Source organism: Patella vulgata, chromosome 5 (assembly GCF_932274485.2).
Source record: "Patella vulgata chromosome 5, xgPatVulg1.2, whole genome shotgun sequence".
Taxonomy (NCBI): domain Eukaryota; kingdom Metazoa; phylum Mollusca; class Gastropoda; family Patellidae; genus Patella; species Patella vulgata.
Genome location: NC_065883.2, coordinates 53,349,620 through 53,374,161, shown reverse-complemented (window position 1 = coordinate 53,374,161; position 24,542 = coordinate 53,349,620). Strand labels below are relative to the sequence as shown.

At 34.4% G+C, this 24,542-nt stretch overlaps 2 protein-coding genes across 10 annotated transcripts in view; both read left to right on the top strand.

Moving 5' to 3' along the window:
- Positions 1 to 15,633, top strand: part of LOC126821436 (F-box only protein 11) — a 30,865-nt gene extending 15,232 nt beyond the window's left edge. The window contains exons 13-19 of one of the 2 annotated variants that reach the window (XM_056100938.1): positions 161 to 255; positions 4,635 to 4,757; positions 5,752 to 5,837; positions 6,368 to 6,588; positions 6,799 to 7,017; positions 7,636 to 7,744; positions 9,613 to 15,633. In XM_056100938.1, coding sequence (XP_055956913.1) covers positions 161 to 255; positions 4,635 to 4,757; positions 5,752 to 5,837; positions 6,368 to 6,588; positions 6,799 to 7,017; positions 7,636 to 7,744; positions 9,613 to 9,841 — 1,082 coding nt within the window. In that variant the 3' untranslated portion in view covers positions 9,842 to 15,633. Of the gene's footprint in view, positions 1 to 160; positions 256 to 4,634; positions 4,758 to 5,751; positions 5,838 to 6,367; positions 6,589 to 6,798; positions 7,024 to 7,635; positions 7,745 to 9,612 lie in introns of both variants that reach the window. The other variant, XM_056100937.1, reaches the window with a different exon arrangement.
- A 4,560-nt stretch (positions 15,634 to 20,193) lies between these two features.
- LOC126822497 (uncharacterized) lies at positions 20,194 to 23,379 on the top strand. Of its 8 annotated transcripts, none has more exons than XM_050551429.1 (2): positions 20,194 to 20,649; positions 21,550 to 23,379. In XM_050551429.1, exon 2 carries the CDS (start codon positions 21,592 to 21,594, stop codon positions 22,594 to 22,596), a length of 1,005 nt encoding a protein of 334 aa, XP_050407386.1. In that variant the 5' UTR covers positions 20,194 to 20,649; positions 21,550 to 21,591; the 3' UTR covers positions 22,597 to 23,379. The 8 variants fall into 8 exon arrangements, with proteins under 8 accessions (XP_050407386.1, XP_050407384.1, XP_050407383.1 ...); XM_050551427.1 differs by having other exon boundaries at positions 21,547 to 23,379; XM_050551426.1 differs by having other exon boundaries at positions 20,194 to 20,752.
- The last annotated feature ends 1,163 nt before the right edge of the window (positions 23,380 to 24,542 follow it).

Here is a 24,542-nt window from a genome sequence, read left to right as displayed (position 1 = left end):
TGATGGATTTACATTTAATACTAGCCTTCATTTTTAGATCTGTGTATCATAGGAACCCTTGTTAGTAAAACTTTATACAGAAATGCATGTTATATTTATATATAACAATCTTTCAGTTTCCTGTAAATATTTTGTACAGTTTAAATATTTTTATTTTCAGGTAATGCTTTAGCTGGTATTCAAATACGAACTAATAGTAATCCAATAGTACGTCACAATAAAATACATCATGGTCAACATGGTGGAATATATGTTGTAAGTTTTATATTTCATCCATAAATTTCATTACCTCTTATTGATAATGTAAAATATAACATAGATTAATAGTGCTGAAAGGTCTGAATAATTTTGTGGTGTTGGGTGGTCTATGGTCCGTCATCGAGTCAAGTGGTGTGGTTTCAATCCCACACTAGTACATAACAAGGAACACGGTCACCAAACTTGTTGGTTTTCTTCGGGTCCTCTGGTTTCCACACATTGCTGAAGACCCCACGTGCAACCAATTACTGAATAAAATTGAACCTTGTGTTGGTCTGGAAATGACCTATGTTGTGTCGAGTGGACGTTCTCTCTCACACTCTAACTCTCTCTTGAAGAATATTTTAGAATAATACATATTTTGAGAATAATGTGATTCTAGAATTACCAGAGCTGTTGGGTAAGGACATTCTTTTAGTTCACAGGCGCTATTACCTTTAAAATGTATTCAGTGTTCACCACGGCTTCAGTGAAAAGTTATTATATTTTTATACGTCCACATTTTCATGTGGACGTATAATGTCACCCCTGTCCATCCGTCCACAATTACTTGTGGACACTCCACAGGTCACAATTCTTATCCGATTCTGACGAAAATAGGTTTAACTCCAAAAGATCTCGGTTGCTTTCGATATTGGCATGTATCGGACTGAAACTTCATGAATTATGGCCCCTGATTGTACGAAAAATCACGTTTTTAGCTTGTGGACCCTATAGAGGTCACAATTTTTATCTGATTTTGTTAAAACAAAATTTTCATACGCCCACATTTTCATGTGGACGTATATTGTCGTCGCCCCTGTCCGTTTGGACGGACGTCCGTCCGTCCGTCCACAATTTGTTTGTGGACTCTCTACAGGTCCCAATTCTTGAAATATAGGTTTATCCCCAAAAGATTTCGGCTGCTTTCGATATTGGCATGTATCGGATCGAAACTTCATGGATTATGGCCCCTGTTTGTACGAAAAATCACGTTTTTAGCTTGTGGACTCTATAGAGGTCACAATTTTTATCTGATTTTGTTGAAACTTGACATGTAAGTTTATAACCCAAAGATCTCAGTTCTTGTGGACTCTATAGAGGTCACAATTTTTATCTGATTTTGTTGAAACTTGACATGTAAGTTTATAACCCAAAGATGTCACCCCTGTCCATCCGTCCACAATTACTTGTGGACACTCCACAGGTCACAATTCTTATCCGATTCTGACGAAAATAGGTTTAACTCCAAAAGATCTCGGTTGCTTTTGATATTGGCATGTATCGGACTGAAACTTCATGAATTATGGCCCCTGATTGTACGAAAAATCACGTTTTTAGCTTGTGGACCCTATAGAGGTCACAATTTTTATCTGATTTTGTTGAAACAAAATTTTTATACGCCCACATTTTCATGTGGACGTATATTGTCGTCGCCCCTGTCCGTTTGGACGGACGTCTGTCCGTCAGTCCACAATTTGTTTGTGGACTCTCTACAGGTCCCAATTCTTGAAATATAGGTTTATCCCCAAAAGATTTCGGCTGCTTTCGATATTGGCATGTATCGGATCGAAACTTCATGGATTATGGCCCCTGTTTGTACGAAAAATCACGTTTTTAGCTTGTGGACTCTATAGAGGTCACAATTTTTATCTGATTTTGTTGAAACTTGACATGTAAGTTTATAACCCAAAGATCTCAGTTCCTTTTGATATTCGTGCATATCGAACCGTAACTTCCTGAATTATGGCCCCTGATTGTACGAAAAATCGCGTTTTTAGCTTGTGGACCCTATAGAGTTCATAATTTTTATCTGATTTAAAAAAACGTATTATTATATCACCGTTACACCCTAAGGAAGGTTGAGTTGAATTTCATGAAAATCAGCCCAAAATTGACAGACAAAATGGCCACCGTTCATTCTCAAATAGCGTAAAAATATGGTATATCAAGGTTGTGGGCCCTATAGAGTTCACAATTTTTATCCGATTTTGTTGAAACTTGAAATGCATGTTTATAACCTAAAGATCTTGGTTCCTTTCGATATTGTCGCATATCGGATCGTAACTTCCTGAATTATGGCCCCTGATTATACGAAAAATTGCGTTTTTAGCTTGTGGACCTTATATAGGTCATAATTTTTATCCGATTTAAAAAACCGTATTATTATATCACCGTTACACCCTAAGGAAGGTTGAGTTCGAATTTAGGGAAAATCGGACCAAAATTGCCGGACAAAAATTGCCGGACAAAATGGCCTGCGTTTGTACAAGAATTGTGTAAAAATAGGGTAAATCAAGGTTGTGGACCCTGTATGGGTCACAATTTTAATTCGATTTTGATGAAACTTGAAATGCATGTTTTTAACCTGAAGATCTTGGTTCCTTTTGATATTGTCGCATATTGGATCGTAACTTCCTGAATTATGGCCCCTGATTATACGAAAAATCGTGTTTTTAGCTTATGGACCCTATATAGGTCATGATTTTTATCCGATTTAAAAAAACGTATTAGTATATCACCGTTACACCCTAAGGAAGGTTGAGTTTGAATTTGGGAAAAATCAGACATAAATTACCGGACAAAATGGCCGCCGTTTGTACGCGAATAGTGTAAAAATAGGGTAAATCAAGGTTGTGGACCCTGTATGGGTCACAATTTTAATTCGATTTTGATGCAACTTGAAAAGCATGTTTATAACCTAAAGATCTTGGTTCGTTTCGATATTGTCGCATATCGGATCGTAACTTCCTGAATTATGGCCCCTGATTGTACGCAAAATCACAATTATTATCCGATTTAAAAAAACTTTTGATTATATCACCGTTACACCGTAATGAATGTTGAGTTCAAATTTCCTGAAAATCAAACCAAAACTGCCGGACAAAGTGGCCGCCGCTTGTACGTGAAAGGTTCCTTTCGATATTTGCGCATATCGAATTGTAACTTCATGAATTATGGCCCTTGATTGTAGGAAAAATCACTTTCTTTTTAGCTTGTTCTCTATCCATCTCTCAAAAATGTGGGCGTATCCTGCCTGGCAGCCGCTGGTTTGTATGTTTATAACCCAAAGATCTCGGTTCCTCTTGATATTCGTGCCTGATTTTACGAAAAATCACGTTTTTAGCTTGTGGACCTTATAGAGCCATTAGAGGTCACAATTTTTATCCGATTATGTTAAAACAAAATTATTTGTATGTTTATAACCTAAAGATCTTGGTTCTTCTTTATATTCGCGCATATCTGATCATAACTTCCTGAATTATGGCCCCTGATTGTAGAGGTCCTAATTTTTATCTGATTTAAAAAACCACTTTAATATATCACCGTTACACCCTTAGGATGGTTGAGTTCGAATTTCGTAAAAATCGACCCAAAACTGACAGACAAAATGGTCGTCCCTCGATCTCAAATAGCGTAAAAATATGATATATCAAGGTTGTGGACACTCTAGAGTTCACAATTTTCTTCTGATTTTGATGAAACTTGAAATGTAAGTTTATAACCCAAAGATCTCGGTTCCTTTCGATATTCACACATATCGGACTGTAACTTCTTAATTATGGCCCCTGATTGTACGAAAAATCGCGTTATTAGCTTGTGGACCCTATAGAGTTCATAATTTTATCCGATTTAAAAAAACGTTTGAATATATCACCATTATACCCTAAGGATGGTTGAGTTCGAATTTCATAAAAATCGGACAGACAAAATGGCCGCCCCTCGTACTCAAATAACGTAAAAATAAGGTATATGAATGTTGTGGACCCTCTGGAGGTCACAATTTTCTTCCGATTTTGATGAAACTTGAAATATAAGTTTATAACCCAAAGATCTTGGTTCCTTTTGATATTCGCGCATATTGGATCATAACTTCCTGAATTATGGCCCCTGATTGTACGAAAAATCATGTTTTTAGCTTGTAATCCCTGTAGAGGTCACAATTATTATTCGATTTAAAAAACTGTTTGAATATATCACCATTACCCCGTAATTTTGATTAAGTTAGGATTTTTAAAAACGTTTAAATATATCACCATTCCGCCATAATGAATGTTGAATTCGAATTTCGGGAAAATCGAAATGAAACTGCCCGACAAAATGTCCGCTCTTTGTACGCAAATTGTGTAAAAGTATGCAATACGAAGGTTGTGGATCCTCTAGAGGTCACAATTTTTATCCGATTTTGATGACACTTAAAACATATCTTTATATCCCAAAGATCTCAGTCCCTTTTGATATTTGTGCATTTCAAACCATAACTTTCTGGATTATTGCCCCTTATTGTACAAAAAATCCCATTTGTTTTTAGCTTGTTCTCTATCCATCTCCTGCAAAATGTGGGCGTATCCTGCCTGGCAGCCGCTGATTTTACTTTTATTTTACATTGATTACAGCACGAGAAGGGTCAGGGATTAATAGAAGAAAATGAGGTTTACGCAAATACATTAGCTGGTGTATGGATAACAACAGGAAGTACACCAGTACTACGCAGGAACAGAATACACAGTGGCAAACAGGTAAAAACCGTTTTATTATATCACCATTCCACCATAATGAATGTTGAATTCAAATTTCGGGAAAATCGAAATGAAACTGCCCGACAAAATGTCTGCTCTTTGTACGCAAATTGTGTAAAAGTATGCAATACAAAGGTTGTGGATCCTCTAGAGGTCACAATTTTTATCCGATTTTGATGAAACTTAAAAATTGTTATATCCCAAAGATCTCAGTCCCTTTTGATATTTGCGCATTTCAGACCATAACTTTCTGGATTATTGCCCCTGATTGTACAAAAAATCATGTTTGTTTTTATTTGTATCCTGCCTGGCAACCATTGGTTTATACATTTCCACGATATGGTTACTTGTATAGGTAATTTTACTTCAATATGCTTACATTCATATTTCATGTGGCATATAGCAGATCATGACTCCTGCTGGAATTACACAATGGTTTCTCTGGGTTATGTTCCTGATTGTTTTCAATTTTGAGTGAAGTCTGTATCACTACAGGCCCGGGACTGCACAGCGTAAAGGACGCTTATGGCTAGCCTCCGGATCCATTCACTTAATTTGATATTTACGTTTGTTTGTGATTTCTGCGTATTGTGTCCTGTTCATAGATTTGTTTTGTGTAAATTATGTGTGGTGCAGTCCCCATGCACTTACTATTAAGTTTAAAGTTATATTTTGATTTGGTTGTATGTGACAATGAGTAGGGTCGCCTGTGCAACCTCGTGGGTTTTCTCTGGGTCCTCCGGTTTACTCCCACTTTTATTGAAATAAAATTGATCCATATGTTAGACCGGAAATGACCTAGTTTGTGTCAATCTGATTTGAAATTTATAGACAACTGTTTATAAATGATTAAGAGACAAAGCCTGCAGGTGTGGTTGTATGTTTAGTTGCCTGGTGACATATCCTTTTTTAACTTAATACTTAAAAAAAGAAGGTATATTGAACTTGCCAAATCAAGTAAACCTGTACATGTATAGTTATTTGTGTATTATAGGTTGGAGTATATTTCTATGATAATGGACATGGTGTTTTAGAAGATAATGATATTTTTAATCATCTTTATTCTGGAGTTCAGATAAGGTATGTATTGTAAGCTCAAACAGATATTTAGTACCCAGAAATAGATATTTGTACCCATAAATAGCTACCTCTTTAAACTGCTTACTTCTATAAAAATAGGAGCCACGGTGGCTAAGTGAGTAAGACTAAGATGCTGGCTCGCTAGCCTGGAGGTCGTTTGTTCGATCCCTACATTGGCCGAGAAAGTTCATCAGGATTTTCCAGCGTGGTTTCCCTTTATCAGTAGTGCAGGACCGAGAGGGCCTGACAAGGACAGCTGTCTAGTTGTTTGGATGGCATGAAAAAACTGAGGTCCCGTATACACATTGGCAAACATTTAAAAGATCCCTGGGCAGTTGGAATTTGATATTAGAGTAGGCCTCAGCACAATGCATGGCATATGCCCGTCTTCATTTGCCCAGTAGGAACAGAACAGTAGGACATTAAACCCCATATCATTTCGTTTTCTATAAAAGTACTATAATTTCTTATAAATGGTTTGAAGTTTTTTCTATCCACAAATAATTTTTTTTTTATTATTGTTATTTCAGAACCGAGAGTAACCCTTTAATACGAAGGAATAAAATATGGGGAGGACAAAATGGTGGAATATTAGTGTATAATAGTGGTTTAGGAATGATTGAAAATAATGAAATCTTTGATAATGCTATGGCTGGAATCTGGATCAAAACTGACAGTAACCCTGTTTTACGTCATAATAAAATTCATGATGGTCGAGATGGGGGCATTTGTATTTTTAATGGCGGAAAAGGTGAGCAAAACTCTCAAACATTAATACAGAGATTAGTTTTTGAGAGCAAAGAATAGAACAATTAAATTTAAGAATGCTTTAGTAATGAAGTTCAGACAAAATCCATCAATATGAGAATATAATTGGAATTTTATTTCATAAAATGGCAGTACATATGTTTACTAAATGTAAAATTTAAATGTTAAATTCATTCAAATCTTTTTTTGCCAGGCATTCTTGAAGAGAATGAAATATTTCGTAATGCCCAAGCTGGTGTTTTAATCAGTACCCAAAGTCACCCAATATTAAGAAGGAACAGAATCTATGATGGCTTAGCGGCGGGTGTTGAAATTACCAACAATGCCACTGCTACTTTAGAAGCAAACAAAATATTTAATAATAAATTTGGAGGTCTTTGTCTTGCCAGTGGAGTTAAACCCACACTCGAGGGTAAGGGTAAGATAATCACTTAAGTATTTTTAGTTCAGTTTTGGAGAGGGGTATTAAAATGGCCTTAAATGACACTTATATGTACTCACATGCAGCTTAAGAACAGCTATGGAATCCATCATTACTCAGAGGTTTAATGTAAAATTTCAGGAAGATTAAAGTATTACGAAATAGTTGTGGCAAATTTAATTGGTATTTAGTCCAGTCATTATCAACTTTGGAGACTACTATTCTTTATCTTTCTAATACATTTTTGACTTTCCGAATAATAAAGCCTGAATACTATCTAATGAATAACAATCATGGAACAATTCCAGTAAAACCTGAAATATGAGGCTTGATAACTTCACTATACAACACTGAGGCTACTGATGGTCCAATTATTGGTTAATTACAGATCATAGAACAATTCCTGAAATAGGATGCTTAGTTTTACATAACTCACATACTTATACACAAGAGTTTCTGCCCAAGTAACTTTACATTCATTTTCTGGAAAAGGTCCTAGTTTACAGCAAAGACATTTTACAATAACCATGTGACCCTCTTAAAGATATTAAAAACATTAATTTTGATAATAAAAAAAAGGTTGTTATTGACTAATATTATAATTTTCAGATAATATTATTAGTGGTAATCATAATATGGTAGAGAAAGCAGTATCATCAGGACAATGTTTATATAAAATATCAAGTTACACCAGTTTTCCCATGCATGATTTTTACAGGTAACCACCATTTTATTAAAGCTTTTGTCTAGGAATAGAAAATATAATTGAACTGAACAACATACATATTCAAAAATGTTTAACTCTAGAGTACTGAGTGATACACAAGGTTTAATGTTAGTTGGTTATCAATGGCTTGATCATAGTTTTTATAGCAGCTTACCCAGATATGTCACTAAATTTTGGGTGGCATGTGTTGATTAGGTCAATACCTTGATGGAGTTTGAAGATGAGCATTGTCTGCTTAAGCAGAGATAAGCAATTTGATTGGTTGATGCTTTGAGACACAATAACTTTAGTTCTAATCAAGTGAGAGTGATAAAACTTGGTGTATAGTTTCATTACATCAATACCTTGACTAAGTTCGATAATGAGCATTTTCTACTCAGGGTAAGCAGAGCGTTAAGCAATTTGATTGGCCAAGACTTTGGAACACAATAGCTCTCTTTCTAATTCAACAAGAATGTTCAAACTTGGTGTAGGTGTTTATTAGGTCAATGTTTAAACTTGATGTAGATGTTCAAGTTAGGTTAATGTCTTGACTGAGTTCAGTGATTAACATTTCAAGCTAAAGCTAAGCAGAGATAAGCGATTTCATTGGTCAATTCTTTGGGACAAGATAACTTTGATTCTATCTGATAGAGAGTGATGAAACTTAGTGTATAGTTGATAATCAGTTTGATTGTTGGATACTTATGAAAAAAATAAATATGCGATTCATTGATATGTGTCATCTATTTATTTTTGGATTTCGGCGGGGGACATCAACCTCACCTTTGGCTTGTTGACTTCCCCATATTTTTGTTTATCTCACAGAGTTTTATAAGAGTTACTCAGTTAGTGTGCAAACTTAACTAAATACTGTGATAATGCTTATCAAGCCTATAGATAAACAGCTAGACATTATAGTATAGATTATAGTATAGGTAACCATATAGCATGTTTTTTTTTTTAAAGTGTACCATAGGTTCCCAATCCCAACTGAATTATGACATTCCTATTCCTCTTACAAAATCCCTGTCTCAGGAAAGATTGATACATATTCTTCCAAAATATATTTTAAAAAAGATAATTATTTGCAAAATATTTTTTTTTATTGAACATTATACCTAACATACTGAAATTTTTTGAATTGTATCACTCTAGATGAAATTATATCAAATGCAAACAGTGCACATTAAAATTCATATAAATAGCAATCTCTATAGGTAGAATATACATTGAATTATGTTAAATGAAAGAAGATGCTATTATTTTTTGATCATAAGACAGTTAAAATTACTATTTTAAGAAATATAAAATGTCTCTTTTGAAATGGACAGACGCATGACACATTTATTTTCCTTTCAGATATTAACCGTTGCTTAAAAATAATTTTCTTCAAAATTTTAATGTAATAATACATTTTCTAAATCTGTAGTTTCATGGGATATGATTTTCAAATTAATTATTAATTTAGAAATTAATTGCATTGCTAATGTTACATGTGGACAGACATTCTGGCAGATTTGTAACATAAGCACTAAAGTTTGAAGAAAATTTCTATTTATACTATAGTGTTAATGTAAGTAGTTACTGAGACTTTTTATATGCGAAATAAAGCATAATATTGAATATTAAGAATTTAAGATTAATATAATAAATATAATCATATATTTTAATAACCTAAAATTTAAAGGACAGACATGGATATTTTATAAATAACTGTATTACTTGAATTATTGGGGGGGTTGGATGGCCGAATGGTTAGCATGTGCGTGTTGTATCATAAGGCCTGTCATTGAGTCAACATTTTCAGTATAGGTATAGATATAAATTGTAGAACATTTGATATTATTACATTACTTTTATTTATTTCTTTATTACAGATGTAGAACTTGTAATACAACCGAAAGAAACGCTATTTGTTACAACTGCATTAAGAACTGTCATGCTGGCCATGAAGTAGAATTTATTCGACACGATCGATTCTTTTGTGATTGTGGGGCAGGAACATTGAACAATAACTGTCAGTTACAAGGGGAACCAACTCAAGATACAGACACACTTTACGATTCCGCCGCACCTATGGAATCGCACACATTACGAGTGAATTGACTGATGACTTGTCATCCTACATTCTTGGTGTTGTGTTCATCCGTTGGCATGGAATCAATTTTTTTTGACAGCTGTCAATCAGTGTTGTGATTTTCCTCTGTAAGAATCAGGCATCCTGATCCTTGACGCTGCTGTTCCATAGCGCTAAGTAACGCCAGAGGTTGATTTATGGTTTTATTGTGAAATTCAGATACTCAATACTTAAAGTTGTTCGGAATATGGAGTCTGAAGACAATCTTAAGGTGTAAAACCATGATATTTTAGAGGTGACAAATGAAATGAATCGAAAAATGATGATGAATATCTTTTGCATTTTTTTTATTATGATTTTATCAGTATAAATGATAAGCCAAAGAATATACCATAATATAAAAGGCTTAAGGATAGGACAGGAGAAGCCATTAGGGTATGCTTGACATACATACATCCAGTCAATGTAATTGACCATTTTATTCTAGATAACATTGAATACAGTAGACCAATATTAGTAGTATGCTGTTTAAAAATGGAATTGATTATATAGATATTACGACCAAAACACTTGCTTCAATACAATTTTCTTTTATTATGTGTGGTATTTTTTTAAACCTTGTAAAGGTTATATGTCAGCAATCCTATGGGTATTTTTGGGGGAATGGCAAATGTAATGAATTTTTTCAACATTTCTTTACAGAATAAACTTTTTTGTTCTCTTAGCACAATTGTGTGTAATTTGGTGCATGATCGCATGGCTTGTCTTGTAAAATTCACAAGTTGTGAAAGTAATCAATTTTGTTCAAATTATTATTTAATGTTTATTTGGACATATTGTTCATCATCCCACTGAAGTTTATAACCTTTATTCAAGTGAAATCTATTTTGTGCCTTGGTTAGTTTCAGATTAAGTAAATTAGTTATATAATCCTTTGTTTGAGTAAATGTATCTCTCTATTTATTATTTTATTTATCTTGTAGATTTCGTTGTAAATATATTTTATTTCCTTTTCTTCTCATTCATATCTTTTGCTTTTTATAGGTCTAGATAATAAATTTTCAGTTGCTATGCAATTGTATATTATTATCGATTTCTCTTAGATAATTAAAGTCAAACTGTGTATTTTGTTTATGTTAATAATATATATATTTTACATAAAGTTTATTTACTATTATAATAAGCCAGTGCTAGAAATTGTATGACACTTGACCTTAATTACAATTTATATTATATAGAAAAAACACTCCATTTGAGATCAATAGAGATGTGTCATGTAAGAACATTATTATGGTACAACCAAAAATCATTAACTATTGAATGAACCAGTGCATGCATATTGCCACATTGTAAGTTTGTCATCAGATTTGACTGTTTGCTCAATTGCTATGTCCCTTCCCTTAGCAATCCCGGTAAAACCAATGATATTTGTAACTTATTCGAATGATTATCATAAAATTTGCTAGTGATTTAGTACTGCTTTGTCAATTGAATATGGTATGGAATTTCCTAAAAAAAAAAATAAATAAAAAAAAAAAAATGATGCTTCTTTCACCAAGGTAGCTAGTATGTAATGGAATATATAAATTTATGTATTTTATTCTCAATATAATCTTAGGACCTTTCAATTAAAACAGGTAGTCATCACATAATGAAAACTCAAAAACAAGTTATCAACAAAATATAGTTGATCAATACATTTTGACAAAATAGTCAGGTGTACATGGTCATCTATCCAAAGCTGCCCTCAAGAGATTTTCATTTTGTAAGCAGACTTTTTTCATTCGTTTAGTACATTTTCGTCTTGTCAAATCCGAATTAGTAAAAAGTCATTGCCAAAATTGCACCATTAGTTCATTCATTCATTTTGTCTTATCAACAAAATATTACTGAATTTTCCTTCATTTTCATTGTGAATAACTTGTCCATATGCAATTTCTTCCAATTTAGTTTGTGCGTTTTTTTACGCCCACATTGAAATGTGGTTGTTTATTGTCGTCCGGCAGTCCGGCGTCCACAATTGCTTGTGGACGCTCTAGAGGCTAAAGTTAATATCCGATTGACTTTAAATTTATACACAGTGTTTAAGATCATGAGACGAAAAAGCCTATTGATTTTCAGTGATTTCCGATAATTACTGCCAGAGTTATGGCCCTTGATCACTTCAAAAACTTTTGTGGACGTTCTATAGGCTAAAGTTAATATCTGATTGACTTTAAATTTATACACAGTGTTTAAGGTCATGAGACGAAGAAGCCTATTGATTTTCAGCGATTTCCGATAATTACTGCCAAAGTTATGGCCCTTGATCACTTCAAAAACTTTTGTGGACGTTCTAGAGGCTAAAATTAATATCTGATTGACGTTCAATTTATACACAGTGTTTAAGATCATGAGACGAAGAAGCCTATTGAATTTCAGCGATTTCCGATAATTACTGCCAGAGTTATGGCCCTTGATCACTTCAAAAACTTTTGTGGACGTTCTAGAGGCTAAAGTTAATATCTGATTGACTTTAAATTTATACACAGTGTTCAAGGTCATGAGACGAAGAAGCCTATTGATTTTCACCAATTTCCGATAATTACTGCCAAAGTTATGGCCCTTGATCACTTCAAAAAATCTTGTGGACGCTCTAGAGGCTAAAGTTAGTATCCGATTGACTTAAGATTGATACACAGAGTTTAAGGTCTTGAAACGAACAAGTATATTGATTTTCAATGAATTTTGATAACTTGAACAGCAAAATCCATGATATTAAATGTTTCGTTTACTTAACTTTAGCATGGGGCAGACCTTTATAAAAAGCCAAACAAATTCTAATGGTTTTCTGATAATTACTTAATGTGTTGGTTGTTACTCTTAATCAGATTTTAGTGCATTATAAATGTATCATTACCGAAAAAAGTAAAAATGTGAGATAACTCTTGTTGACTGCCGGACGATTTAACTGCTGTGGGCGTATGTTTCATTGCCTGGCAACCTATCTTTGTTTATCTTGCCAATCATTTATATGTTTGTCTGATTTTCTTCATTTTTCTATGTTTCAACTGAATGTTAAATCAATTAATACTATAATAATGATATGTTTACCATAGTTGCACGTAAATGATGCTATGTTGTTGTGACCTGCCAATCTATTAAGTATACAGAACGATTATCTTAGTTGTCACAGCGTTATTTATTGATGATGTTAAATTCGTTAGGATTTGAATACATAAAATTTACCCCAAAATAGTCCCAATCCTAATATTTTATCAATATTCATGTTAAAATTTAGGAGATTTCAACATATTTGCAGGTCAAATGGTAGCCAAAAGCAGTTTTTATATGTTCATTTTAGCATTTGTAGATTGCTGTTAAATTTGTAAGAAATTTTATAAAGGTTACATTTGACAAATATTTTTGTTCTGACATATGATGAATGTCTCCAAAAAAAAAAAAAAAGAAGCTCATTTGTATACATTTACTGGTTGAATGATTTTATAACGAACATTTCCATTTTTTTTTTTAAATTCATCTCAATTTTCAATTGTCAAATATATATATTAGAATAAACAATACATGTACTTGTATAAATATTAATAATTAATTTGTAAACACTGACATTCTTGTTCACCACCAAATTTCATATCTTTTTGGATCTTGTCTGACCTCAATGGCATGTTGTGTAAAAATAAATATATATTCTTTTTCTCAAAAAAATATACAAAGACACACAAAAAAAAAAAATGAATGTAACTGTTCTAAAGAAAATCCTATGTTGATAGTATTGTATGTGTTATTAAGTCTTTTATAAAAGCATGGTTGTTGGAAGTATATGAGAATTTTAATATGGTGGCTAGTTGAACAAAAGATGATTCGGTACCTATACCAGTTATTAAATTTTGTACCATTTAATTAAATGTTCAGGGTGTTACATAATGTGTAAAAAGCCTGTCTGTTTAAGAGTCAAATAAAACCTGCATTATGCAAGAGCTAAATATGCCCAGTGTAGATCTTTCTTTAGGCCTGAAATGTTATCTAAATTATTAATTAGACATTAATTAACTTATCCAGAGTATAATCAACTTGACATACAGAGAGGGGGCAGGCGACAGCCCCTGGCATCTTTTTTCACAGGGGCATCCATTCAAAGAGTCAAATAAAACATGCATTATGCAAGAGCTAAATATGCCCAGTTCAGGTCTTTCTTTAGGCCTGAAATGTTAGCTAAATTATTAATTAGACCATAATTAACTTATCCAGACCATAATCAACTCCCGATGCGATTGTTAGCCTGCAATATTTAGTGGATTTGAATACATCTTTGTGATGGATAATTTAACGTAAAAATGGATAATCAAGACTGTTTATTATCGTACCAACGTTAGTAATGAAGATCGAGGCTAGTCTAAAATTGAATCGCTAATATCTCAGTTCAGAGTGAAGCAATTTGACTGAAATTTTCACATATTCTGTTTTCATTATCTATTTTTTAATTGTTAACTGTCAACTCTTTATCGCTGTTTACTTTGTTGTACAAGCTGTCCTACTTGATTTCAGTAGAAAGCTTATTTTGTTTGGTTTGACATAGGTCTTCCTTTCTAACATTTCTTAGTACTAGCCCTATACTTGAGTCTTTGGGCGGGGAGGTTACAATCGAGGAGTTGGCCCTGGGCATTACCAAACCTCTACATGCCACTGACTATGAATGTTGTCTATTGATATATAAGGGCCAAGCCATCAGTTTTACAACTTGGTATTATACTTCTTGATACTTAAGAAACACAACTTGGAAATAAATGATAATTATCTTCTTGACTGTAAAAATATAACTTTATAATATATTGGATATAAATTGCTTGTTGTCAGAAACTATTATTATGGGTAGTTGCATTTCTGAAGTACAAGAGTATATATATCTATGTATGGGTTGGATTTTTTTGTAAAGAATACCACTTTAACTGTATGTAATTGTTGTTTGTATGATAATAGATTATATGGTCTGAGGTGAAAGTTGTTATTAATTTGTTGAAAACGTTATGTTTGTTATTTACATGGTTTCAGTCTATTGTCTTTTAAACTTCATATGTCTATATTTGTACATTTTGTTTTGTTTTACTAGGAATATGTTACAGTGTTTGATTTGTGATTAGGCTTGTGTGTGTCGCATGTTTTTGAATCCACCATTCAAATCGTGCGCTGTGGAGCCTTGGTAATGAATTTTGAAGACAAAGCATGATCAATTGAAAAATTTCACGAATGTGCTTACAATATTTTTTCTTCTGATGTGATAGGATACTGTTTTGCAAAAATGTTTGTGATTTTGTTATGAATGTGGGTTTGTGAATAGTTGTTGAACATTTTAATTGTCAAGTCTTATGTGTGTATGTGTGATAGACAAATGACGTTTCTGTTTCATGTCCTAATTGTTTGTTCTGGTTTTTTTTTTACAAGTTTTTTTTTTTTTTAATTTGTCCAATGAAGAAGGATGTTATGATATATCTTTGTCAATGTTATTGTATTCACTTTGTCCATCGATCATTTTAAATCTGTTTCTCATTGTATTGTACATAAAATATCACTTTCTGTTAAATTTGAATGAAGACAAACTATAGAAATTTCACACAATATGAGCACAATTGTGATGACTCAGTGTTGTTGATAAAACTGTAGTGTATTAAAATAACACCAGCAGTTTTTTTTTTCTATACTGTGTTCTCTATATAAATGTATAATATCTGGTTATATGGGGTGAGACTGATTGTTGTATAATCTACAGAAATTGCATTATTTGTTGTTACAAATATGTACAATAAAATGCTGCTATATACCTCTATATTAGTGTTGTCTTGAATGAATAAATATATTAACCATTTGTTAGCCCCCAAATGACCTACTGTATATTGATTGTATGGATCTTACATGCATGTGTATACTGTATACACCAGTAAATAATATGGAATATTTCTCAACAGAGACACCGACATTCAGTCACTGTAAAATAAACAATCTCAGGAGGCAACCTCCTTTCAACCCCGCAAATGTCATTTGTAGAAAATCAGGGCCCAATTTAGGAGGCTCTAAGTTAATGGATATGAATGCATTGCAGGATATGAATAACTTTTACTAGGCTTGTATTGATTCATATTTAAGGCCAACTATTCTTTACTTCACAATTAGTAATTGATTAATACCTGAAAATAGCCACACCTGGTTGCCAGACTGCCTGGAAATTGTTTTAAGTTGGTGAGCTCCAAGGCCCAATTCGGGGAAATTGATAAAAATGTGCCAAAAACCCAAGTCATAGTTAATAGCAAAATTAGACAATTTGCAGTTCCAATTTGAATATGAAAATCAAATTCAAAATATTGCTAGCTACATACGGGCCTGTTTAAAGAGGCTATCAAATCTGGGCCGTACATTTTTAAATGATCTGGTACTTCGCGGTTCCCACTATTTTAATACCAGATAATGAATCAATACAAAATCTAAAACGACTGTAGTTCTCCTTTCATTTACAATCAAACGCGGTCCTATTTATTTGTTTTTAAGTTGTGATAACACAGAAATAAACAAGATCACGCGAAATATCCGATAAAACACTTCCAAATTGATCATCGAAAATATAAACTTCATGGGTTACCGTTAGAGTAATTACGGAAACTATTTAGAAGGGAAAAGATTCTACATTTTAAAAGTAAGTTTTCACTTGATGATAAGATAATTATTTGAATTCCCCGCGGTCAGATAAAATGTTTTCTCCATTGATCTCCTAATGTAATACTATAATGCTACAATCTATGGAAGACTGAAGACATGGTCGCTCAGTGATCCCTAGGTCTCGGATTTACCAGTCTGGTTTACCCTTTTAAGGGATGCAGAACGGGGGTCAGGCAAGGAAAACGCATATAGTCATTCGAATGCGACAAAAATCTAGGACGTACTTGTTGGTAGCCTGCAAAATTCTTAAATGTAGGTAGGCTGAAACGCCACTCTCCGGGCAAATTCCGCCATGCCCCGCCTTCATTAGCGAGTTTGGTTCAGAAAAGTAGGACGTTTCATTTCATTTAATATGCGTATTATGCTACAATCTATTTTAAATATTAAATTAATATTTTTTGGTGTCAGGCCCGGCGGAGTGGTAGCCCCCCCCCCCCCCCCAATAATTTGGCCGCTAGTACTCTTTTCTCCAGGTTATTGCGGCCCCAGGACCCACGCCTATAAGGACCTAGGATGGAAGCCCCCCCAATCAAGAATTGCTTCCGCCGGCCCTGGGTGTGAAGGGATCAACTTGAATTACCCAATAGCAACCTAGGGGATCGGATCATTATAATCAACGGGATGAAAAACGAATACCAGCAAACAGTGCGTAGGTAAATAAACAAAAATATGATTTATAAATTAATGACGTTATTGAATCTTTGATTTACATGTGGACTTTAAGTCGGATAGCGATAAGGTTCCTATTGACATGAACCTTATCATAGGTTGTATATTTAGGTCCATGCTATTGCCATTGGTTTTTCTTTGTGAGTTTCTATTGATTTACAGGTAGGCCTAGCCTATTAGTCTGATATGGTTAACAAAATACATGCTATAAAATAGAATACAACTTCATTGCAATAGCAGAATACATATTGGAATATAATAGAATATAGTTTTATTGCATGGAAACGTCCTTTGAGATTAGCAAGTAGCCTACCATGCAAAAGTACAAAACTATGCACGCAAGGTGAGGAACCCACGCTGCAAATGTTCACAATTCACACCGATGTGTGGAAAATATCGTAAGCAATAAGCATGAATAGCAGCTATTGCATTGGTAAATAAGTTTTATAGTACCGGGTGACACAAAAAAAGCGTTCATCACCTAAACTTGAATAACGAAGAGGGGTCGTCAGGGACCTCCAGTGGTTCCAGCAGGATGGTGCCACCCCCCACACCTCAAACGAATCATTAGCATGGCTACAGCAGCGTTTCCCTGACCGACTGATCAGCCGCAGGTGTGACCCGGAGTGGTCGCCGCATTCACCGGACTTGAACGCCCCAGATTTTTATCTGTGGGGATACCTTAAGGACAGGGTGTATGCAGGGGCGGATTGGGCCATCGGGCCGGTCGGACAAAAAATGAAAAAAATATTTTTGTCCAATTCGTCTAAAAAAAACTTTTTTTCTGCTGAACATTATATGGGGGGCGATGATGATCATGTTGTATATAGCCTGTGGCTTTAACGGGCCGCCTCGTCATCACTGGAGTCTGGAATGGGCTGGTATAATAGACTTTCTGGGCCGGGTGTGCTGGGTGTGGGCCGGAATTCGGAATCTTGCAATGGGGATTCCGAATTTCATCCGAAAATTTCATCAGATTCCCCCGACACTGTCGCCCGCAAATTCACTAATTATTAAGTCACCTGCACCCTGTTTGTGGGGATACGCCAGAAACGTCTGCCAATGGTTCGTATATCCCAAAAAAAAATTAAATTTTAAGGCCTCAGCAAAATTTGGTGATAGCTGGTCTGCTGGCTGAATTTGACAGAGACTATAATCAGATATGCCACCAAATCGCATATTTGGGGGGGGGAGGTCAAAATTTTCCCGGGGGAGAGCACCCGGACCCCCCTGTCACCCTGTAGTTTTCTTTTAAAATCCTGCTAGAGTGAATCACATTAGATATAACACGGGGTTGAATTGGGTACAAGGAAGTCACAGAAGCCAATTTTGACCTGAGGTTCATATTATTTTTTTTCTGAACGTAGCCCGGGTGGTCAAGAAAATGGATGTCAAAGAACTTTCTAAAATTGAATGATGATAAAACCGAATATTTGTTATTAGGCTCAAGGCATCAATTAAGTAAATTTGCACATGGTAACCCCCTGTTGTAATTGGTAATTGTGATATATTTCCATCTTATTCTGCTCGTAATATTGATAGTTGTATGCTTATGGGATGAAGTAAATAATATTTGTAAATTGTGCTATTTTAATATCAGAAATATAGGTAAAATAGGCCTACGTAAATTTGTAACTGTAGAGGCCACCAAGTCACTTGTTAATTCTCTGGTCACTTCTCGATTAGATAACTTTAATTCACTAGCTTATAGATAAATTACAAAAAGTACAGAATACTGCAGCTAGACTTGTTACTTTAACTAAAAAAATGCGACCACATAACACCTGTTTCATATAATTTACACTGGTTAGGCCTGTTAAATATCGAATTGATTTTAAGATTTTATTATTTACTTTTAAATGTTTAAATAATTTAGCTCCTGTACACCTCTCAGATCTTTTAGAACTTTATACACCCGCCCGAACATTACGTGTGTGTGTGTGTGTGTGTGTGTGTGTGTGAGAGAGAGAGAGAGAGAGAGAGAGAGAGTTTAACGTCCACTCGACACAAACTAGGTCATTTCAGGACTAACACATTGTTCAATTTTAGCAGTGGGAGGAAACCGGAGGACCCGGAGATAACCCACGAGGTTGGACAGGCGACCCTACTCCTTGTCACGTACAACCGGGAAATCGAAACCCCGCCAGTTAACTCAATGACAGACCGTATGATTCAGCGTAGCACGTACATGCTAACTACTGGGCCATCCAATCCCCCCCCCCCCCCCGAACATTACGTGGCCTACATTACTTTTAAAGCCCAAAACTGTTCAACTAGTCTCTTATGTAATAATCTACCATTTAGTTAAAGATGTTGTACATCTCTAGACCTATATATATCGGTATTTTATTTAATCAGGTTTTTAGCTGACTGGGTATACAATCGTTAACATGTCCATAATCTTGTTGTTTATTAAAATTTCATGATTATAATTTTCACTTTGTAAAGTGCCCCTGAACATGTTATATGCAGAGGCCGCAGAGCGATTTCCGAAGTGGGCCGGGGGTCTGACAATAATAATTGATTGGGACGAAGTGCCGAAAACGAAGCGTCGTGGAGCGTATTGCTGGAGGCACTGGAGGCGCCGGGAGCTTCCGGCGTGGGGTTTGGGGCCCGCTTAAGGTCCCCAAGAAAATTTTGAAACTTTGATGTGATTTTTTGCATCTTTAAGTAACCCAAAACCCTCCTGCTATCACGAAAGAAAAGCTGACCATGACTCACCACTCATGTTATCCATGACGAGAACAATGCCAGTTATAATTATTATAAATGAAATGTAGATTGGGACGAAATAAGATTTTTTTTTTTTTTTTTTTTTTTTTTTTGCAAAAAAAGTGGAGGGCTGAAGCCTCCGCAGCCCATCCCCTGTTCCGCGGCCCCTGATATGAAAGACCGCACTATAAATATGCTGTAATAATAATAATAATGTTAAACTCCATTTCATTTCAATATTGTGGGTTGATTTTAACGGTAAATAGAGTTATCTCCCTTCCATTACAACAGTATCGGAGAACGCTCGGTCGAAGACGGCCTAGCAAAAATTACGTCATATTATGTGGATTATGGGTTAGACTTAGGGTAAGGGTTAGGGCTAAGTCTAGGGTGAACACCCGAATTAGGGTTAGACTTAGCGTTAGCCCTGTTTACGCCTCGAGACATTGACGAAATCTGCAGCCCTAACCCTTACACTAACCCACACTACACATATGACGTCATAATCATACTTGCTGTACCGTCTCCGATCTATAGCGTTATCCACATTAATCACCTGCGATATCACCTCAGTGGAAGCGGACGTAAAATACAACTAACACACACAATCAATTTCACGTCTATAAAAATTAGTTACGTTATCTAGAAGGTCCATACTATATATAATTTTAACCAATAATTTTGTTGGGCTGACCGTGGTGATAATATTAATAGTGCAATGGATCTGTCTTGGAGTTGGACTCATATTCGTGTACGTGTTTTTCTGTACCGGTAGACGGGTAGTGTAAGACATTAGAGTAAGACTAGCTACCTAAAAACGTTGAGATGTACTGATGTGAGGGTTGAGGGATGAGGTTTGTTATCGAGAGTAAGACATTCACATTGTTTTTGGTCCCTTGTTGTTATTTGACAGACTGCTAGGCAGTTTAAACTAATGATTTTTAATGTAATGAATTGGGAAGGGGTTAAACTTCCTACTTGTTGAGCACCAATTGAGCTAATGAAGATAGACATATTTATGACATGCTGCAGTATGCTATGGGGGAAATTTCATCTGCCAATGCAGCCTGTACAACACACAGGACCTTGGGTTTTCATCAGACTGACTAGACAATGTTCCTTGCCAGGCCCTCTGTCCTGCACCACTGACACTAGTGGCAATTCGAAAACAAGCTGCAAATTCTAGCTGAAATCACAGGCATACCTCCAAGATAACATTTTTTCAAGTTTTTGAACCTTATACTATGTAACTATAGGCCCTAATGGTTGATGCCTATATTTTTTAATACTGGTATGTAACTTGTATTATTAACTTTAAGTTAAACTTAAAGTCTGATCAGTAGTAGCATAAGTACAATGGTACAAGTTCAGATAAAAGACAATTTCAAGTTAATTGTTTGAAGCACTTGAAAGTGTTAAAAAAAACTTAAAGGTGCTAATCTCTTTGATTTAGGTAAAAATAAGAAAAAATGACAGATTTTCATCCCATACTCAATGTATAAAATTCTATGAAATTGAAAATGCTGTCCAGAAATTCAGAATGTTCCTCCCAGCATAGCTTTTTTGATACTGTAGGCTATTCCTATCAATCAGCCTAAATAATAAGCTAACCATCTACCTAACATTATTTCATTATCTTTTGTTTCAGCAGCTGAAGTGATAAATTTAAGTCATTGACTTGACTTTTTCAAAAATGTATCTTGAGAAATTGGCAGAGGGGAAAACAGAGATTGGAGAAAGTGGTCTGCCACCATGTCTTCCTAAAAATTTTGATGTGACCAAATTCGATAGAGGTAGAAAGTTTATTCAAGAACATGTGATATGCCATGTATTGGCAATGTTTATTTCTCTTGTGTGTGGCATGAGTGTGGTGAATCTCCTGGAACCTCTGCTATTTACCAACAATTCTGACACACCAAAGAAAGCTTATAGGAGATACATGTCAACCTTTATGCATGTAACCAAATGGTATTATGGCAATATCTGGGAAGAAAGTAACAAAGCACACACATCCATCCTCACAGTTCGAAACATGCATAATAAAGTACGAAAAGATATGACAGCCCATGAAGCTAAAATTAAAAACAGTGAAAGTGGTGATCTTGATTTTTCAAATCATGAGAGTATTGTATCAGAAAAAAACTCATCCTGTCCTATGGCAATGAAAAATGTTCGACTGTCACAATATGACATGTCTTTGGTACAATGTGGATTTTTAGGAATTGTTGTCATGTACCCACGATTTGTTGGTATAGACTGTACTGAAGCAGAGTTAGATGATTTTGTTTATTTTTGGTATGGTGTGGGATATATGTTAGGAATAACAGACAAGAATAATATTTGTAAGGAAGGTTTTCACGTAACAAGAAATATTTGTAAGGAAATTGAAGAAAAGATTTTGATTCCCTCACTGGAAAACCCCCCTCCCCAATTTTATCCCATGGCCAAAGCTTTTATTGATGGAGGAAATATCGAACATAGAAATAAACTGAATTCTGTTGAGTCTGTCCTTGCAATAGGATATTATGGCATGAATGTAAAGTTACCTAAACTCTCGTTCATAGATTATTGTAGATATTTATTTTTACGTGGATTTGTGATTGTGGTTTATTATTGTCCACCTGTGAAGAAATTATTTAATAAGATTATATGCTATGTTTTTTGGGACAGTAGTGTTTTAGAAAAAAAGATGAATTAAAAAATAAAAAAAATCTTTGTGCACTAATGTGCAGAACTTACAATCAGCATTGTTATTATTCAGGGGCAGATCAGCCTTTTTAAAAAGGGTGGGTAGGGTAGTGGAATCAACAATTAAACATTCGGTTCAATATAATTACTCAAAATAATGTTTTTTATTAGCATAGATCGAGTTAATATTTTTGAATTGTAGAATATCATTTATTGTGATACAAATCAGGCATATAAAATCTTTTTCATGCATTTATTGTTGCCAAAAGAAAAAGAGATGGTTGAAAAACTTTAATGTTAGGCCTACTAAAAGCCAAATTGTAAAAATTTCAATTATACAACTATGTAATAAATCTTTCTGCCCATGAACATTTATAAACCTGATAAGGATGGTAGGAAAGTAAATAAATCATATCCTAGTTGGTTATCACCATAAACTTTGAACAGTTCTTATCAAGTCATTCAACAAATCATATTTAGTTTCCGTATGGAGTAAAAATGTAATATATTATTATTATCAAATAGAGCAATGTGTGTGTAAATGATGTTATCAAGAGATAAACAGTAGATATTAAATGAGAGAATTGCATTATAACAGAGTTAGGTTTTCCTATAATAATTCATAAATTATAGGTGTATTTATTATGATTAAAACAGCTTATTTTAATGACAACAAATTACATTTAAACTTAAAATATAGGAAAAGAAATTAAGCAATGTTTGTCTCTTGGCGCTGGTTGCTGAGTTTAGTTTAAGAAACTATGTGATATTTTGAATAAAAATGTTAATATTTTCTGCCTTGATTATTTTAATACAGATTATTGCATGCAATAATATGACCAGGTAGTAGATACCGTTCCTTATTAAGTTATTTAGCCTGTTGGTCATCTCCTAAGGATATATCGCAGTAGATTATGAAATTTATCATACAAGCGATATCTACTGTAAAATGTATTATTGGGTGATAAATCTTATTATTGTTTAAGTTTTATTACAAGAAAATAGAATTCTACCAAGAAGAAGTTAGTTAATGAATTACTATAGGTCAATCTTACACCCCCAACGAGATTGAACATACAACTTATGGTGGGGGGAAAGAGAATAAATATGGAGAACAAATTCTCAAGATATCATTTGAAGATCTCCAATCCAGTTTCTGTGAATAAATATTGTTTAGAAAAAAGATCACAATTGGGCCTCAGTATAAGGTGGTTTGCATATTTTCCAACAGTATTATAGTAAAGCCCATGTCATGTGTATAATATAGTAGCCTACTTCCGATATATATAGTTTATCTCCATTATATAATACTTGTATTCTAGCATCACAAATTTGGCATGGCAAAAACTGCAGAATCTATACCTGTTAATGTCCTACTTTTCCGCGCCAATGTAGGTTGGTAGGCAATAAGCGGTCGACAAAGGTTGTCGCATATCTAGGTAATGGGAGGGCATTTACAAGATCATTTCATACAGATCAGATTATAACAAGGGTCTTAACTCTGGAAGTAATGTACAGAATTTTTTTGAATTTGACAGGCTTTTCGGTCTTACTAATTTAAATAATACATATAAACATCATACAGATTGGAAGCAAGGGCCAGAACTCGAGAAGAAATAAACGGAAATTATTGAGATACGCTTCTTCATCTCACTTATGTACAGAACATGTACCAATTTCAAAACAATCATGATAAATGTGGTATATCAATTTCAAAACAATCAGATGACAAATGTGGTCTGTAAGGTGAACCCCACAGGGTCCACAGGCCAAAAAAACCCTCGATTTTTTGTACAATCAGGGGCCATAATCCATGAATTGTGGATGCCAGACGGACAGATAGGGCGATGGTAATATACAACCATATTTCAATGTGGGTGTATAAAAACAGGCATTGCCATACAGTGTGTAAAGAGTTCTTTCAGTACAAGCCAACGTGTACACAGAACCTTGGTT

Excerpts from the sequence above, each read along its gene's own strand:
- LOC126822497 (XM_050551429.1), top strand. The coding sequence starts at position 21,592 with ATGTATCTTGAGAAATTGGCAGAGGGGAAAACAGAGATTGGAGAAAGT.